General features: G+C 47.9%; 1 protein-coding gene across 5 annotated transcripts in view; it reads right to left on the bottom strand.

The window, feature by feature from the left end:
* galnt1 (UDP-N-acetyl-alpha-D-galactosamine:polypeptide N-acetylgalactosaminyltransferase 1) overlaps positions 1 to 18181 on the bottom strand; it is a 41531-nt gene that overhangs the window by 9495 nt on the left and 13855 nt on the right. Inside the window, exons 2-5 of one of the 5 annotated variants that reach the window (XM_086113455.1) lie at positions 14742 to 14843; positions 4691 to 4843; positions 4453 to 4621; positions 1754 to 1920 (exon numbers count right to left, since the gene is read on the bottom strand). In XM_086113455.1, coding sequence (XP_085969581.1) covers positions 1754 to 1920; positions 4453 to 4621; positions 4691 to 4829 — 475 coding nt within the window. In that variant the 5' untranslated portion in view covers positions 4830 to 4843; positions 14742 to 14843. Of the gene's footprint in view, positions 1 to 1753; positions 1921 to 4452; positions 4844 to 4917; positions 5162 to 5305; positions 5555 to 14741; positions 14844 to 14922; positions 15312 to 18181 lie in introns of those variants that run through there. The other 4 variants (XM_086113453.1, XM_086113456.1, XM_086113451.1 and 1 more) reach the window with 4 other exon arrangements.

The raw sequence follows: 18181 nt of genomic DNA, 5'->3' as shown, positions 1-18181 counted from the left end.
CCGTTGAGGATACTACCGCTTTCCCTCATTCATAGTCTCGAGTACTGTAAACAGCCAACTTTGAGCCTTAAATTAAAAAAAAAAAGTGTTTTGGTTTTATCCCAAAAGCACCACAAACAATACCCTGAACATTGTGTTAGGATTTGCACATCGGCATTTCAAAATCAATGTTGTTTGACGCTCGCGTGGATTTCCCAACGATGCTCAAGTCACTCATGAATGATAACACGTTTTGTCCTCTCCCCGCAGCTGCTTTCCCGGACACTGCCATGCATGAAAACATTGAATCAAAAGGAGAACTAGACTTGTTCAGCAGAGACACCAGGAACAAAAAAAAACAACAGTTCCTGGATACTATGACGCCATTCAATATAAAGATGTGGAAAAGCTCCATGGGACATTAATCACTGTGAGCTTTTTTTGTGCTTCTTCATTGATATGAAGCAGACAGCCTGTCCACTCACTCTCCATGTCTGGCTGCCTTCATTTGACACTAATAATACCAAACGCGTATTCAAAAACAACATTTTATCGCAAAGTGTGATTATGCATAAGAATATTGCATAGCATAACCATATTAAGATAAATACTCAGTCGGAAAAGACCGTTCTGTATTTTGGCAACACGAGAAATGATGTGCAAAGAGCCCTATGACCCTGCGCATGCGGTCGCACATTTAAATAAGATATTATTCAACAGAGCGAGAAGACCAATTGGATTTTCTATGCCTTTTTTTTTTAAACGATTTACTGGTGAAAGGAGACTTTCAATCTCTCCTCTTATTTCTACAACCACTTCCAATAACAAAGCATCAGATAGGAATGGCGCGGGGTTGTTTATGATTGTATTTTCTGAATGTTTCATCATTTATTCTGTAACGCGCTTTGTTACAACTGCAGCTGTTGTGAGAGCGCTCGAGAAATAAAGTTGAGTTGAGTACATTATGTGGTGTGTGTCACAAAAGTTCCATGACATAAAATAAACATTTCAAACCCAAACTACGTGTTTTCCCCCTCAGATCGTCTACATGTGTCAAACTCAAGGCCCGCCACATCATTTCAGATGGCCACTTCCACGATGCTGGCTAAAATCTGGACCAAAATTTCAAATCTTCATAGGTAATAAATCAGTGACATATTGTCAGCATTTTCTCATTACCAAACCCCTCATTACAGTTACTTAAACGATAATTGAATAAAACGTTATTCTTGACTTTTTTTTTATATAGTTTCGGTCATAACGGCCGTCCAAGCGAAACAGTCATCATAATGTGGCCTGCGACAAAAATGAGTTTGACACCCCTGAGATACAAAGACTAGAGATACGTACAAAAAATAAGCACAAAAAAGTAGGCTCACACCAATACACAAACATACGCGCAAACTACAGGGGTTGGATTACAGGAACCCTTTTTCCTTTTACGGCGCAGACAGATCAAACAGAACACATGTGCGGTTGTCTTAAAGCAACAGCCACCACAAACACCTTTGGCTCACACCTGACCTCGGGATGCAATGGGGTTGTGCTCATGCCTTGGCACAATAGTTGAGTGTAATCCCTGCAATTGACGAATTAAAGACCTAATCCCAACTACCAAACAGGGATTAACAGTATTGCACGGGGTGGAGTGGCGCACAACACACCGGCGATGTTGACCAGCCGTCACAAACTTGATGAAAATCACACCATTTGACAAATAAAAATAAGGCTGAAATGAAAATAGACGCACATGTGTGTGTGTGTGTGTGTATACCTCGCTCACTGGCATCATCTACCAGAACAATCTCCTCCAGGAGTGTGTGGGGAGAGCGGTCGATGACAGAGTGGACGGTCCGCAGCAGCGTGCTCCATGCCTCGTTGTGAAAGACAATTACCACACTAGTTCGGGGCAGATTGTCAGGATATAGCTTGTTCTTGCAACTAGAGACAGAAGACACAACATGTATATTGAATCAATATGGGAAATGTGCGTGTCGCTAAAAGCTAAGATCTGCAAAAAAGTGCGGGGTTTTTAGCCCAGGCTTTACGGATTAAACCTTTTATAATCGTCTTAGCAGGAAAAATGATTTTACTTTGTACGAATCTTGAGAACGAAGATAAGATAGGAAATAATAAAATGACTCATCAGCAACAGAACCCTCCCCCCCGAAATTCACACATGATAATATTAGTTCAACAAGCATAATTTGGGCAAAATCGCCTTTCATTGGGTGGCGCAGTCACAGAAAGAGACCCGGGCAGCCACGCATCTGGCACACAATGTAGGTCAAAAACCAAATGGAGGCCACAACATGCACACACTCTGATATTAAAGGATAAGTCAGCACATTTTTGTAATCATTCTATAAATCCGGTGGAACGCTCAAAATCGGCAGTCTAACACTTCATTAATCTCCGCAGCCATGACTTGCACCGCAGTCCAACGACATTTTAATATAACCGTATTATTATTTTCAACATTATTTTTCCTTAACTCAATACAATTCATTTTAAATCATTTGATGTCTGTATTTAATACATTAAAAGACCCCTTTCATATATTCTTTTATCCATTCAACTATCCATTTTCTGTGATGCGTATCCTTGTTGTGGTTGCAAGAAATACAGATGTGTTTGCAATGATGTGTGTGTGTGTTTGCAATGATGTGTGTGTGTATGTGTGTTCGTGTGTGTGTGTGTGTTTGTGCAAAAAAGAAGCAAAGTGGAAGAGTGGCACAAATTCATTCAATGTCAATGTAGACTGTCCAAAGATTTCAGTTGGTATACAGATCATACAAGTGTCATTGTGCGTCTCCACCAAGAAGACATGTTTGGACACACGTCACCGTGTCACCGCGTGTTGATTTTGGTCATGGGTGCCATTTATTCTAATAAGCGGGAGGTGGACCAGTATTTAGTCAAAAAAAATGTGCATAAATAGTCACAGGTTGCCTGTGCCACCAAGGAGTGGAGGGCTTGGTCGACAGTGAAACATCACACAAATATGGACATGAAAATAGGGCTGTCTCATAAAAAAAAAAAATGATGCAGTCAAAATGTAAAAAAGGTCTAACAGGTCATGGAAAACATTCACATGGGGGAAATCCACCAATTTGGTCGCACGTGTGCACCACCACACACTATTCAATTCAACACGCACACGCGCACAGGACTGTAATGTCAAAATGGCCGATCCCCGCTCATTCCTTTCACTCTGAATGGCCCTGCTGACAAAAATGAAAAACTGCCAGTGTCTTCACGCTCTGTAGTTTGAGCTAATGGTGACCTATGATCAAATTCATTCATCGGTTTCCCTCAACCAGACACACGCGCGCACACGGTGTCGATATTGACTTGGTCTTATCTCCTAATTGGGAAAGCAGATAGATGGTGAGGAGGCTGAGGGAAAACCAAGCTACTAATCAACTCTTGTTCAAAGACTCAAACACATTTCACGGATCAATGTCTTCTTTCTATGTAGTCTCTTGAGTGTGTGTGCATGTGAGTGCCCTTGCCTGTCCATCAATATTCCGACCAAAAGCCCTCATTATTTGTCCACTCATGTTTCTCGAGTGTATAGAGACCACAAGTCAAATGCATTTTCACAAAACACCACCATCAAGGATCTACAGCACTGGTGTCAAAGTCAAGGCCCGGGGGCCAAATCTGGCCCACCACATCATCTTATGTGGCCCGCAAAAGCAAATCAAGCATGTCAAGTTCCATGATGCTTGTTAAAGTCTGACCCAAAAATTCTAAATGTAATCCACAATAACAGTCATTATTCTTGACGTCTGATTTTAAAGCTAGTTATTCATTCATTTGTTGTGCGCTGTGTATGTAATATGTGGAGGGGATTAAACATTTATATGGCTTCCAAAAATTCATAACGGCCTTCCAATGGAAACCGTAACTACAATGTGGCCGGTGACAGAAATGAGTTTGACACCCCTGAATTACAGTTTCTACTATTATCAGACTGAATACGAACACAAGAACTTAAATTTGAGCACTCGCCTAAGTGTACTGACACTCGATAATGCGGCATCTTGTAATTGTGACGGAATTGTGTTTTAGTTTCATCAACTACTGTTCAGACAGACAAAAACCTTTCTTGAACATAAGCATGAACTTGTCTTTCATGACGTTTTAACATCCATCTGCAGGAATTTGCAACAGCTTAATATTTTATATAGCTAGTATGTTCACAATTGTGGTTGAACACTATTTTACAGGGTTTTAGAACTGCACTATATCATGCTGAGCACTGTTTGCAACTTTACTTAGCAACATAAGTGGGGTAATATATTCCCCGATATGATGCGGGGTAGTTTTACACCACTGCATACTAAACCCACAAAACAGGTAGCCAACCCATCAATGGAGCAAATCTGACTTTCATTCTAAAGAGAACATGGGCTGGCTCAAGGCAGCATAAAAAGACGGCCAATCAGGAGCATGCAGGACGCTCACCCTTCGAGCCGGACGTCAGGCAATGAACGATTGAGCGCAATCATCTCAGATGCCATGAGGTTGAATTGGTTGATCTTAAACATCTCCTTCATCTTCTCCTGGTTCTCCTTTGGGATCACCACAGGCTTCCCCCCCTCCCCGGGCCCATCCCGCGGCCTTGCCAGGGGGTCTGGAGAAGAAGGCAAAGAGTTGTTGAGCATATTTGACGATGGGCAATGTGTTAGATGTGAATACTCACCGTCTCTACCGGGCAGTCCTCGCTCCTTCCTGTCGTCGCACTTGTTGCATTCGCTGAAGTAGAGCAGGATGAACATGTCCAGCATCACCCACACCAGAGAGGTGGCCAGGACCACTTTGCAGTAGGCGAACCTCCGCATCCTGGTAACGTCACCTGCGAGAAAGACAGAAAAACAGAAGCGGTTTACGACGGGATGAATGTGTGAGCCTGATGAAGCAGTCACTTACTGCTTTATCTATTTTTTGCTCGTTCCCCTCAACTGGCAAACCCTCCTGCAGTTCATCTTCTCAGCATCGCCGTCTGACTGAGTTTACAAGCGGGCTGGTTCGTCCCATTTCGAAAGACTATAAAAGTGATGTGGAGCATTGTTACATTATTAAAAACATACCACACAAAAACTGAGAGGAAGTTAGTTTCCGCTAACTGCTGCAAAACGATGGCTGTGTATTTTCCAGGGAACAGTCAATGTAAGGCGGTGTGGTCATTTGGACCATCCTCCCTCTAAAGTTTGCAGTTTGGGTGAGCCCAAAATGATGTCACCTTTAGTCATATGTCAAAGCAACGCTACTTAAATTCCTCAGAATACAAGCAAGATTGCGCCAGAGAGAAAGTTGCCTTGAAGAGTTCCAAGTGAGGCTTTACTTCTGGGAAGAAACTGACAACAGCATGTGAAACGAAAAAGCTCCAGGTCGCTTTGCATGTCGAATCCGACCAAACACTCGCGTGGTGTAGATTTGACAGACCGCGTCATGGCCCGCAGCTGCTTTTCTTTCTTTCCTTCTTTCTTTTGTATCACCGCAAGCGCCTGAGGATAGTCCGGAGAAGCGCCAGCGATGCCCGTGGGAGACGCGCAAGTTCATCTAGAGTCTGGCCGAGTCCGTAGCGCTGGCGTTCGGCCAGGAAGGCCGGGCACCGGAGCCAGAGGTGCTCAGATGTCTCGTCCTCCTCCGTGCACAACCGGCAGGTCGCATCCTCTGCCCTACCGATCCGGTGTAGCCAGTGGCGGAGCAGAGGGTGGTGGCCGCTGCGGAAGCAGATGAGGTTCGTCCGATCCTCCTTCGGAAGGGCCGACTCCTCGTCAAGTTTGAGAGGCGCCATGTGGACGGCGCGTAGTCGGGGATGTGAGAGCCCCGGAGGACGGCCATCGCGCCGCATGACCGCGGCTCTGGTGGAGGCATCCGGGCAGGCATCAGGCTGCTGCATCTCAGAACCCAGCTTGGCCTCATCGTCCGCGAGGTCGTTACCGGGGAGATTGCAGTGTCCAGGGACCCAGAGGAGGTGCACCCGTCCGTGCTGGCCGAGGGCCGCAAACCCCGCTCTTAGCCGGAGGATAGGATCCCCAGCCGTGGTAGGGTTCGCGAGAGCGTCGCAGATCAGCTTGGCCGAGAGCCACTCGTGCCGGTTGGTGTCGAGCCAGGTGACAGCCTCCGCCATGGCTGCCAGTTCAGCTTGGAAGGAACTGCTCCGGCGACCGGTTGCTGCGTGCCATTGGTGAATGACTGTATCGCCGCGCAGTACCACCAAACCAGCACCACCGTCCTCGACGCCTCCCCGCGTCGACCCGTCAGTGTAGACCTCCAGGTCCGTTTCTCCAACTGCGGTGATGGCAACCAGGGCACCAGCAAGCTGTTCGTCCGTGGAGTTAGTCTTTGTCACAGCAGTCATGGCCACCAGTGGTGGCAGAGCGCGGTCCCAGGGAGGAGGGGCAGGTCTAGGAGCACCCATCTCATGCTCACCCAGAAGTCCTAACCGTGACAGAGCCGGTGTGACCTCGCCGCGCCAATCGGACCGGTGCAGGCGCTGTCGTACCGGGCTCAGCAGCAGGGTCCTTCGAGGGTCGTCAGGGGGCAGATTGAGCCAGCGATCCGCCAAGAGCAGCGCACCCGTGCGGTAACGTGATGTCAACGGGGGGAGGCCAGCCTCGTGGAGAACCGCCTCCGTTGGTGTGGTCTGGAGATGTCGCGTGATGGCCCGCGCTCCTTGGAGTTGGGCACGCTCCAGCTTCTCTAGATTCGTCCGCGAGAGCCACCCAGGCAAGCGCGGCGTATTCGGCCAGGCTTCGTTGCGTTGCAATAAAGACTGTTCGGAGGTCCTGCAGGTGCCAGCCCCAGGTGGTGCCACCAACCGCCCGAAGAAGGTTGAGTCTTTGGCTCATCTGCAGGCACGTTTTCTTCACCTGGTTGCCAAATGTCAGCCGTTTGTCGTACAGCACCCCGAGGAGGGTGGGTGACGGGTTGCAGCGCAGCCGGGTGCCTGTCAGGATGATGGGGGGTTCCCACCCCGCCTCAGCGCTGTCCAGAGTGAAGGCTGTCAGCTCACACTTCGCCACGTTGAGTCGGAGTCTAGCAGTCGTACTCCAGGCGGACACCTTGTCGACCTCGGCTTGGAGTTGGGTGGCAGCGGCGTTCTTGTCTCGGTCCCGGCAGGCCAGTGCCAGGTCGTCGGCATAGGCGAGCACCAGCGTCTTCTCGTCGAAGCGGCCAAGAAGGTCGTTGATGAAGATGACGAAGAGGAGAGGCGAGAGGACTGAACCTTGCGGCAGTCCTTCCTGGAATGTGTGGCAGCGTCCCGTCGCGCCGTTGATTCTCACGCGGGCGGTCCGGTTCGTCAGCCAGGCCGAGCACCACTCAATGACTCGAAGCGGTATGCCCAGCTGGTGCATCTTCTTCAGGAGGCCATTTCTCCACACGGTGTCGTACGCCTGGCTGTAGTCGAAAAAGGTTGCCACGGTGCGCTCTCTCGAAGTAGACTGGAAACCGTCGCTGAACCCCATCGTAGAACGGCCCTGTCGGAAGCCAGCCTGCCAGGGGCTTAAGAGTCCCCGTCCTTCCAGCCACCACGAAAGCCGATTGACTATCATACGTTCGAGAGTTTTACCGACTGTCGAGGTGAGGGCGATCGGTCGGAAGCTAGCCACTGACTGCGGATCCTTGCCCTTCTTCAGGATTGCGATTAGGACGGCGGTGCGCCAGGTCTGCGGGCACCAGCCTGTATGCCAGCTGTGGTTTAGGATGTTGAGCAGCCATAGCTCGCCAGTGGGGGGCAGGTGCCGTAGGAGGTCTGGTTCGACTTCATCCGGGCCCGCCGCCTTTCCGGCTTTGAGTGATTTCACAGCTGCTAGTAGTTCTTCGCGGGTGAAGTCCTGTTTAAGATCGTCCCGCGCTTCACGTCGACGACGTTGAAGCTCCTTACGAAGTTCACGCCGTACTTGTCGCGTCTCCCGGTCACTCTTGCACCGGCTCGTGGCAGCGTACGCTTGCACGAACGCAGTCGCCTTCGCCGCGTCCCCGACATATTCGCGGCCGTTGTACACCAGGGTCCGCCCGGTCTTAGAGGGGCAGGAGCCGTTGAGACCCCGGATCACCTCCCAGGTCTTCCGAGCGTCCTTAGTGGTGGCCACTTCCGCCAGGTGGGACCGCCATGCTGATTGTTTGAGGCTGCGGGTAAGGTTCGCAACTTCCCGCGATTTTTGAAGCCAGGCCTCTCGGTTAGCGGTCATGTTGCGACGGAGGCGGTTGCGTTCCTGGATGAGAGTCTTCAGCTCGACGGTCATCCAGGGGACGGCCTTCTCGCGGACGACCTTCGCCGGGACCGCCTTGTCGGCTGCCTCACGTAGGGCCGCCGTAAACAGATCTAGCCGCTGGGGGATCGAGAACTCGTCGCCAGTCTGCAGCAGCTTCTCCTCCACCAGAGAGCGAAAGAGGCCCCAGTCGGCTCGCCGGAAGTTCCGCCGTAAGTGTCTCACTGCATGTTCGATCTGTGTCTTCTGTCTCCACCGGATGAGGATTGGCAAGTGGTCCGAGCTCAACTCGTGTAAGGGCTCCCATCGGAAGGATTCTGCTGCATCTGCATTAACGATGGTGACATCAGGGGCGCTTAGACCGCAGCCTTGCTCAAAACGGGCAGATCTGGTAGGGGTGCCATCGTTGAGGGTCAGCTTGGCATGAGTCTCCAGCCATTGGTACAGTGCCACACCCCGTTGCGTCTCCCGGGCGAAGGGATCCCAGGAGGCATGGTGTGCATTCAGGTCACCGCAGACAATGGAGGTCCCCGACACAAGGAGCTGGTCCGCCCAGCTCTGAGGGTCGCCGGCCGGGATGGTCGTTGACCGCTCTGGGGGTAAGTAGGCGTTGGCAATGGTAACTTCGGATCGGTGTCCAGTGGAGATCACCAGGCGCTGGATCTCCAGTGCTGCAGCGGGTGGCGTTGCTGCAACCGAGTAGGGGATGCCGCGCCGGACCAGCGTCAGAAGTCCTCCTCCGCGGTGAAGGCGCGTACCGCTTCCCGGCCTGTCTCGTCGCACGCAGTCGAATCCGGGGAACATTGGCGTTGGGTCCTCCTCCCCCAGCTTGGTCTCTTGCAGGAGTATAATGTCCACGTCATACCGCTTCACCAGCATTGCGAGTTCATCAACTTTGGTGGACAGGCAATCGCAATTCCACTGCAGGAGCGTCAGCTGATGCTTCCTGAGCGACGGCAGGGCATTCTTCCTCACGTTGGAACTTGAGGGGGGCGGCAGTTGTGGTACATGGCAGGTTGGACAGGACCATGTGTTGTTCCGCCGTCGGACCTCAACAGCTCTGCGTGTCTCCGGCGCGCACTTCAAGTGGAACCGGCGATTGCAGGAGCAGCAAATGAGGGGCAGGCGGCAGTGGGTGAGACGCCTTGCGCAGGCTGGGCACGTTGCGTTCTCCGCGGTTCGGGAGGGTCCTGCCTCGTCTGTGGTAGTATTGTCAGCGTTGGGCAGGCACGATCTGCAGCGCCAATCGACTCCAGTGGACTGTCGCGGGAGCCCGGAGCAGGAGCGGTGGGCCACCGCCGCGCAGCTGGCGCAGGTGATGGGCGTGGTGCCCCTGGCAATCCGGACTCGGCAGACCATGCAGGTTCTCGTATCTTCAGAGGTGATTGCCGACTGCGTCGTTATCGTCCGCGGTGGCGAGGCGGCACCGTCACGGCAGCCCCTGCACGTGAAGCCCGGGAGACCCATTTGTGCTCGGGTCAGGCCACTGCAGGTTCTGTGGGAGCTCCGCCGACAGCCGTTGCAGACGACCGGAAAGAAGTCGACTCGAATGGTCTTGAGGCAGCCGGCGCAGATGGTGGGGCCGGGGTTCACCTCAACATCGCCCGCTCGCAGGAGTAGCAGCCGGGGGTGCGGAGCGGGTAGGGCATCTCCGGTCAGCAAAAAGGGGGGCAGCGCGTCTCCCAGGGCACCGCGGGTGGGTTGGACCTTGTTCGCAGGTCGCCAGATGGCGAACCCTCGCAGGACACCACGGGAAGGTCTCGGTCCTCGTCCCACCGCCCGCAGCTGCTCTGCGTGTAACAGGAAGCGAGCTACTGCACGGAAGCCCTCTGTGAATTCACCTTTATTTGATCACCGACTGTTTTCGACATTCCTTGTTAAATATGTTTGTCCTTTTGATCGCTGGCGTGCACTTTGGAGTGTTGCAGCGCATGCGGGCCTGAAGGAAGGGTTAGGAATATGCTCTGTGACTAAACCACTCAGGTTCGATTTCCTCCAATTTGGACAGTTCCTCAAGGATGGGCAGTCCTTGAGCAGTGCAACAGACTCCCTCCCCTAATGCTCCCAGGAACTGGAAAATTGCCCTCTGCTTTAATGTACAGTAATCCCTCGTTTATCGCGGTTAATGGGGAACAAAACCACCTGCACTAAACGAAAATCCGCGAAGTAGCGACCAATTAACATAAAACAAATATATATATATATATATATATATATATATATAATTTTTTTTTTAAGTCCGCAAACGGTCCGCGAGAAGCTGCGAAAGTCAGCAAAACAACAGCGAGTCACATAGAGCAATATATACAGTACTGTACTCCATGTATATGAAAAAAAATTTTTTTTAAATATGTTTGAAAAAATCTGCAATGCACTGAAGCCGCAATAAACGAACCGCAAAATAGCGAGGGATCACTGTATCACGAATGGTAATAATTGTGTACTTAAAAGCAGAAGTCAACATTTGTGCAAAACATGTGCCAAGTCACAATAAAAGCACCTCTGTTTAATAGTTTGACTTCAGACAAAACTTTGCATTTTGTTTACATGGGTAGCATCAACTACGTACTTTTACTTTTTTTAAATAACTAGCTGAACTACTTTAACACAGTTTCATTATTTGAGTCTGTGCATATGATGCCAAAATTAAAAAGGACTACAAGGCACGTACGACACAGAGGAGCATGCAAAGGAAATCTACATTTGACCCATTTTCGAACCAATTTCAAACCAAAGATGCTAAAAATTAAAGTGACAATTCCGTTGCCAGTGTTGCACACGTGCTACCACTTGTGTAATGAAATGACTGTTTTATAGTAACAAGGCAGTGATTTTAATACACGGGGGTGGGGGGGGGGGGGGTCTCCATCAGAGTTCCTAAATAACCTGGTGTGTATAAGCCAATTTGCCATTTGTACATGCAACACGGAAAATCCCTGTGCGCTCAAGCACCATCACATGCGTACACACACAGAACATAAACTCTCAAAGCGGCGCGAGAGAAGCTGTGACAGTAATTGCTTTCCTTTGGCAGGCAGCGACAGACAGACAGAGCCACATTAAAATTCCTCTGCTCTCCTTTCCGCCTCTCTTGCAGCACCATCTCCTCCGCTCGAACTGACTCACTGCCTCAGTCATCCCTCAGGTTACAGCAGCACGAGCAGAAGGAAGAAAATTAATTTGGCCATGGCTATTTCTCTCTCGTCGCTGGAAGACAAAAAGGTGTTTGTGCACAGCCTAACCTGGCTACAGACTCGCTTACTTAAGCTCGGGAGGATGTAGAACTGCAGAGCAGCGTTTCTAAATTCCACCTGATAGGATTGCAGTGCCACAAAGTGCCATGCAAAGCAGAATGATAGAGTGACGATCTGCTTGCTCTCCCGCCAGGGCCAAAGACTGGATTGTGAGTGCGGCGGTTCTACAAGGGCTAGGGGGAGCAGCTTTCTCTGCGTACGTGCGTTTGTACGTACGTGCATGCGTTCGGAGATGCGTGCACCGCGAAAAGCTCGAAATGTTTGCCGCAATGTTACTACTCCACATAAACTCATGTGATGTCATAAAGTCGTTTTGTGTGTGTCGGACTGGGCGAGTGGCTACACTGCAAGTATGACACCGACCAGTCGCCACCAGATCGTCAAAAGGATACACTTGATTTGATTGACGTGCCATCATGCTAGTAGCATAAAAAAATAAACAACCCCCTTTATGATGACCAGCTTGTTAATTTGATCATTTACCAGTCATTATTGCTTCAAAAGACAACCAGCAATTATTTTACAAAACCGGGAAATCTGCGGCGTTTAATGGGATGCAGTCAAAAATGTGGCTGCATTTAACTTTCATGTTAGTGCATCAAAGAAAAAAAATTGTACAAAGTCAGTCTCGAGCTTTGTAAAATGTACCAAAGCGCGTCAGTTGCTATACAGGGAAACAAACTGAGCCAAACGGTACGGGTTGTTCGGGAATGGGATTCTGTGAGTTATCTATGTGGCTGTGTTGCATTTGTAATTGTGTGTCAGTTTAGTTTATGCTGGTCCCATCCTAGGCTCTTTGATGCCTCCCGGTAATTTAAAAAGCCAGCCTTTCTGTGATATTAAGCACACAGGTCTGCACTCCATCTTCCTTCTCCATTAACATGTCATCATCACTCTATCCATCTTTTACATCCCCATCCCGGGCATCTGCATTTATCTCTCAGCCACTTCACACGTTTTCGTGAGCGGTTGCCATCGTTACGTGTCTCCTTGTGTACAATTTCCCCTTTGCGCCCTCCCCTGTCTCTTCCAATCCACTCCTCTTCTCTGCAGACTTAAGCCTGCTTCAGATGTTGCACAAGGAGAGGATCCAGAGCGTTAGTTTCTTCATAATTATATGACTGCGAGGGAGGAAGCGCCCTTCAGTAGATGCAATATTCATATCCTGTAAGTAAATGAAATGAAGAAACGGAGACGGAAAGATGGTGTTTGTATGTGTGAGCTCCAATGAAAGGGGCGCACTGTGATGTTATTAATGACTGACTGTAGAAAGGTGATGCGCTGAAAATGAACAAAACGGAGCAAGGTTCAGTCAACATGCTGCCTCCAGGTCATGCGGGAGCCATGAACTCAACAGTACAACACTGATGGAAATGTTGATTGAACTGCCGTAGCGCCTCAACTAGAGCAGAACAAGGCGCAGGCTAATATTAAGGAAGTCAAACAGAACAAAATGGCCCATAGGTTCACATTCAACCGTAGTGGCGGAGTAACACAGACAGAAAGGGCAAAGGGGCTGGGGTCACCTCATAACTAGGCCACGGCCTTAACAGCAAAACAAGTGGCAGGCCAATAGGGACGCAAAGGAAAAAGAAGGAAAGGAAGCCAAGGACCAGAAGATTTATGTTTGGACATTGTATGGCTTAATGTTTATCATCACTGCCCAGCAATCTCATAAATTCACTTAATGATGAATTTGACTTGACATGTAGTACTGTATATGTTGCTCTATGTGACTCGCTGTTGTTTTGCTGACTTTCGCTGCTTCTCGAGGACCTTTTGCAGACTTTAAATAAATAAATAAATAAATAAATACTTCTTTTATGAATATGTTTGAAAAAATCTGCGATGCACTGAAGCCGCGATAAAAAAAACGCGAAATAGCGAGGGATCACTGTATCACGACTTGTAATAATTGTGTACTTAAAAGCAGAGGTCAACTTTTGTGCAAAACATGTGCCAAGTCACAATAAAAGCACCTCTGTTTAATAGTTTGACTTTCATTTAATTTAATACATGACGATGACACTGGAATCTCCCTGCACTTTTTGTTTGACTTTTAAAACAAAGCTATCTATTCTCTGTCTAAAATTACTTTGTCAAACAAACTTCAACATGTTATGAATTTGAAACGGTTAATCTTGACAAACATGCTTAACGACATTTCAACAAAGTCAGATGGAATTGTTGTTGCTCTTTAATTGTGACACCAGTGTTTTCCCATTTACTGCACAATAGTATTGTGTCCAAATGATCATTATCTACCTTGACTTCTTTTAATCGGTATTGGCCCTGAAAAAAAAAAATGCCAATAAAAGGTTACGTACTAAAAGGTATTATTCAAATGTATCCACACCAAAGATAATGAGAGTCAGACATAAAAAGAAAACAATGAAGGAAAGTGCCCACAAAAGCGAAAAACCAGCTCAAATTGATTAGCAATTTAAAGCTCCGCATGGGCACAAAGTGGAATTAAATACTCTCATCACTTAGATGTTCCCAGCCAAAGTCAATACAGATTACTGACACAGGGCTACACACACCGGGCTGTACTGTTCTTCCTGGAATGCATAACACCGCCATAGTGTGATTGCTCCTCTATCTTTCCATCCATCCATCCATCCATTTTCCGAACCGCTCGATCCTCACTAGGGTCGCGGGGGGTGCTGGAGCCTATCCCAGCCATCTCCGGGCAGTAGGCGGGGGACACCCTGAATCAGTTGCCAGCCAATCGCAGGGCACACAGAGACGAACAACCATCCACGCCCACACTCACACCTAGGGACAATTTAGAGCGTCCAATCAGCCTGACATGCATGTTTTTTTTGGAATGTGGGAGGAAACCGGAGCACCCGGAGAAAACCCACGCAGGCCCGGGGAGAACATGCAAACTCCACACAGGGAGGCCGGAGCTGGAATCGAACCCGGTACCTCTGCACTGTGAAGCCGACGTGCTAACCACTGGACTACCGGGCCGCCCCCTCTATCTTTCCGTCATTATTAAAAGAGAAAAATGATAAGTATGGTCACAAATCACACCAGGAGCCACATCATGCGCTAACAGGTGTAAAGTCACTCATCAATACACGTACAAATGAAGTCAAAACATGAGCAAAGGGGGATGTTTGAAGCAGCATTTTTCTGGCAGTGTGTCAACTGTTCTTTGCCACGCTGCCAGGCACTGCCTGCAGGATTTACTTTGTAAATGGCTCGGTTATCAAAGGTGCAATCGACCGGTCGGGCACCCCCTGCTGTAAACTCTCGCATTAACTCATACCTGTCCAGGGGGCCTCTGGTCAGATGCAAAGGGGCTCCACCAGTAAAGAAGGCAGGGCGTCAGAGATCCCACTTCCTCCTTTTCGCGTCACTCCAACATGCTCTTGGAGGAAACCAGACAGAAATAGACCAGATGAAACATTGTAGCTGCAAAGAAAATAATGTAAGGAACTGAGTCTTACTTCATTTTACATATGCGAGTCACACAACAAGGATTGCAAAGAGTGGCAAGAAGTGTAAAGTGTCTGCAAAAGGAACAATAATGACATTGTCTTGAAAATGGGTTTTGCCTATAGAGTGTTTCCAGTCCAAGAACTGAACTTGTCCAACAGGTTTGGGGCAACAAAGAGAAATAAGGCTCTGAATGCTGACTGTCCAGTTTAGGTTTAAAGGATGAGGCTCAGTCATTTGGTGAGCTGCACAAATCACACTAAGTTACAAAAAAAAAAAGAAAGAAAAATGCAAATCAAAACTGTACTAAAGTCTGAGGATATTTAGAAATAACTCCACGGCCTTATCAGTCCAGATGTATAAAAAACACACTGTGCAAGGCCTGGAAAGAGACCAAAGTGCTCCATTTTCACCTCTGGGGACGTAAAGCCACAAAACATACACAGGAAGAACAGGGTGAAAATGCCGTACTCTACAACCCGAAACAGATTTCCTGGTTGTGCTTTCAGAATACTCAGATCACTCACCTCTTCAACTGCCGGTGTTGCAACGCATATTTGCAGTTAACCGACACTTCCCTTATCAGTGGGAATGTATCATCATTCGACGAATGGAAAGTAGACCTTGAAAAGTCTGCAACCGTCAATCATTAACAACTTGTGTTCATTCCTACATTGTCAGAAATCAATCCGCCATTGTCCTTGTAAGCAGACCCTAAGGTCACACATAACCACAGACTCTGAGCGTCTTGATGCATGATGAAAAGCGATGCAGATGGCGCAACAGCGAGATTGACAACTCGGTGCTGCTCATTTCACTGGATTTAACGTCTATTTTTGAAAAATCCAGAGAGACCGTAGATGAGAGTGACTGTGACTCAGTGTGGGCATCGACATGCATGTGCGCGCGCGCTCAATCTAGTTCTTGGCCTACTTTAAAGCCAAGTCATCACCGGGGCTTTAGATTGCCAGCCTGTATGTTGTACCACAAGAAGCATGATATCATAAATCTCTTCCTGCCAGCATTAGTGGGCTGTGCTGCAGTGCAGGTGAGTTTCAGAATGCCACCAAAGCTGTCTGTCTGTCTTGTCCCCTTCCTAACTGAATCACAATTGCACATCTTCTTCCTAACGCTTGTTCCATTGCTATTTTGATTTTCTCTTCCACGCTTTAGGCCTCCACAAAGCATGATATACATTTTTGTCAACCATGTGCAAATTTGAAGCACGACAAGCAAGCACCTCTATAAATATCCATCAGACACATGCTGCAGATCAAACCACAGTGCAGCTTTATCACTGCCTTCAGATTAAAAAAAAGAAAGTCAGATCTGTCAGTCCAATGCTGCAATAGTGTGCGATAAGCAGGAAAATAACAAAAATGAGTCACACGATGAGGATAAGAACAAACGCTGTAAACACGATAAAACAATAATGCAAAAACATAATGGCAGAGCAGAGGGTGTCCTCCAGTGTAATGAGACCTAAGCAGCCCATCTGTCTTAAACTGGCTGCCAAGCAGGCCGAAGCATCTGGGACTGAGAGGGAAAAACGCATTTTGGTAACTAAACTAACTGAAAAACATTTCGCTGAACTGACTTGCGCAGGTAAAATGTTTAGATTCCATCACTTATAGCAGAGGTCCCCAACCACCGGGCCGCGGACCGGTACCGGTCCGTGAGTCATTTGTAACTGGGCCGCATAGAAAGAATAAATAACTTACCTTACTTCCGTTTTATTCTTTTCAAAATCTGAAAGATGTTTTACTTTGAAAAAATTATCGGATTCTCTGTTGCATCCGTCTACATTATGTCACTCTTGACGCAGGTCAGGCGCGCTTCTCGTCACGTGATAGGTTACCGCAAAACATGAAGCCCAGGAGCTAGCAAAATGAGTAAAAAACAAACGTCTTTGGAAAGTTTCTTTGGGAAGGGGAAAAAATCCAGCCAGGAGACAGATGATGAGCCTAAGACTTTCAGGAAAAAGAAGGCTACATTTAATAGACAGTATCAGGAGTCCTACTTAAAATATAGATTTGTCTCAACGGGAGATTCCCACGCACCAAGCCCACTCTGCATAATATGCAGTGATGGTGAGTCGTATTTTTCATGCACTTTGTATTTGCAGTGTATCTTATTTTGAAGTCACATTTAATCGTTACCAGAGCGACCAGTAGGTGTTGCGGCCAAATAGGACGTTACTCGTGTCATGATTCGTGTTTATTATTGTTTAGAAAATACCACAGTATCATTCAGGTCATATCATTATTGTGTTGTATTTATCCGCCACACCTTAAAGACCGGTCCCTGACGATATTGTCTGACATTAAACCGGTCTGTGGGGCAAAAAATGTTGCGGACCGCGGACTTATCGTGTCTGCGTGAAAGCCAAGGATGGGGGTGAGCTTGCGGGGCCTCATCCTGCCATCTCTGTGCCAACAGATCAACAAACTCTTCACTCACGAGTCTTCTATTAGTCAGTGTCGACATAATTTCTTAATCTCTAAATCCAATGGCTGAGGCAGGCTGACAAATTGTACAGGTGACGAAAAGAAAGTACGCCTGTCTTGCAAGACACGATATTTAAACAAGAAAATCTATGTGGGGACCGTGATCACTCGGTCGCCCGCTAGTGTTGCGTGTTGATATTTATTAGTTTCCAAATTATTGTGAGAAATCATTAACAAGATCAATGTCTACACATAAATGAATATCATTAATAATAACCTACTGAATAATAACATGTTCGGTATTCCGGACAAATTTGTTATTCTCACAAGTGTGTATCAAACTGGTAGCCCTTCCGTACCCAAGAAGTAGCTCAGTTACAAGAGGGTGGTGACTCCTTGTCTATCGGGCAGTATGAGTCGAGTTAGCAAACTGTGACAGTGGCTCATATTAGTATGACCCAACAGCCACAGCCAAGCATTGAAATACACAAAAGCTTTAAAATATATACAAATCAAATAAAATATAATACTCTACGTGGCCGCTACTTTGGATTTTGTCCATCTTGGGGGATTCTGTCCTTTGGGACCCTTTACACACGGAGAAACGACCAATTTGGACCGAACTGAAGGATGGAAATGGGCCTTGGGGACTTGCCCTAGTTTGCCAACACCCTGATGTGCGTATGCGTGGTTTGTGTCTGGGTTTCTCGAAGTGTTATATGATTCTGTGTGTAACATATGCTGTAACAGAGGGATACATCACATGTCATGTTTGTATTCACAACAACAAAGTGTCATGTGGCCGTGTGCTTCTGCCTCCTTA

The sequence above is a fragment of the Hippocampus guttulatus genome, chromosome 6, assembly GCF_054856545.1.
Source record: "Hippocampus guttulatus isolate MCC_2025c chromosome 6, RoL_Hgut_1.0, whole genome shotgun sequence".
NCBI lineage: Eukaryota > Metazoa > Chordata > Actinopteri > Syngnathiformes > Syngnathidae > Hippocampus > Hippocampus guttulatus.
Note: the sequence above shows the minus strand (reverse complement) of the source record. Positions and strands in the feature narration are given on the sequence as shown.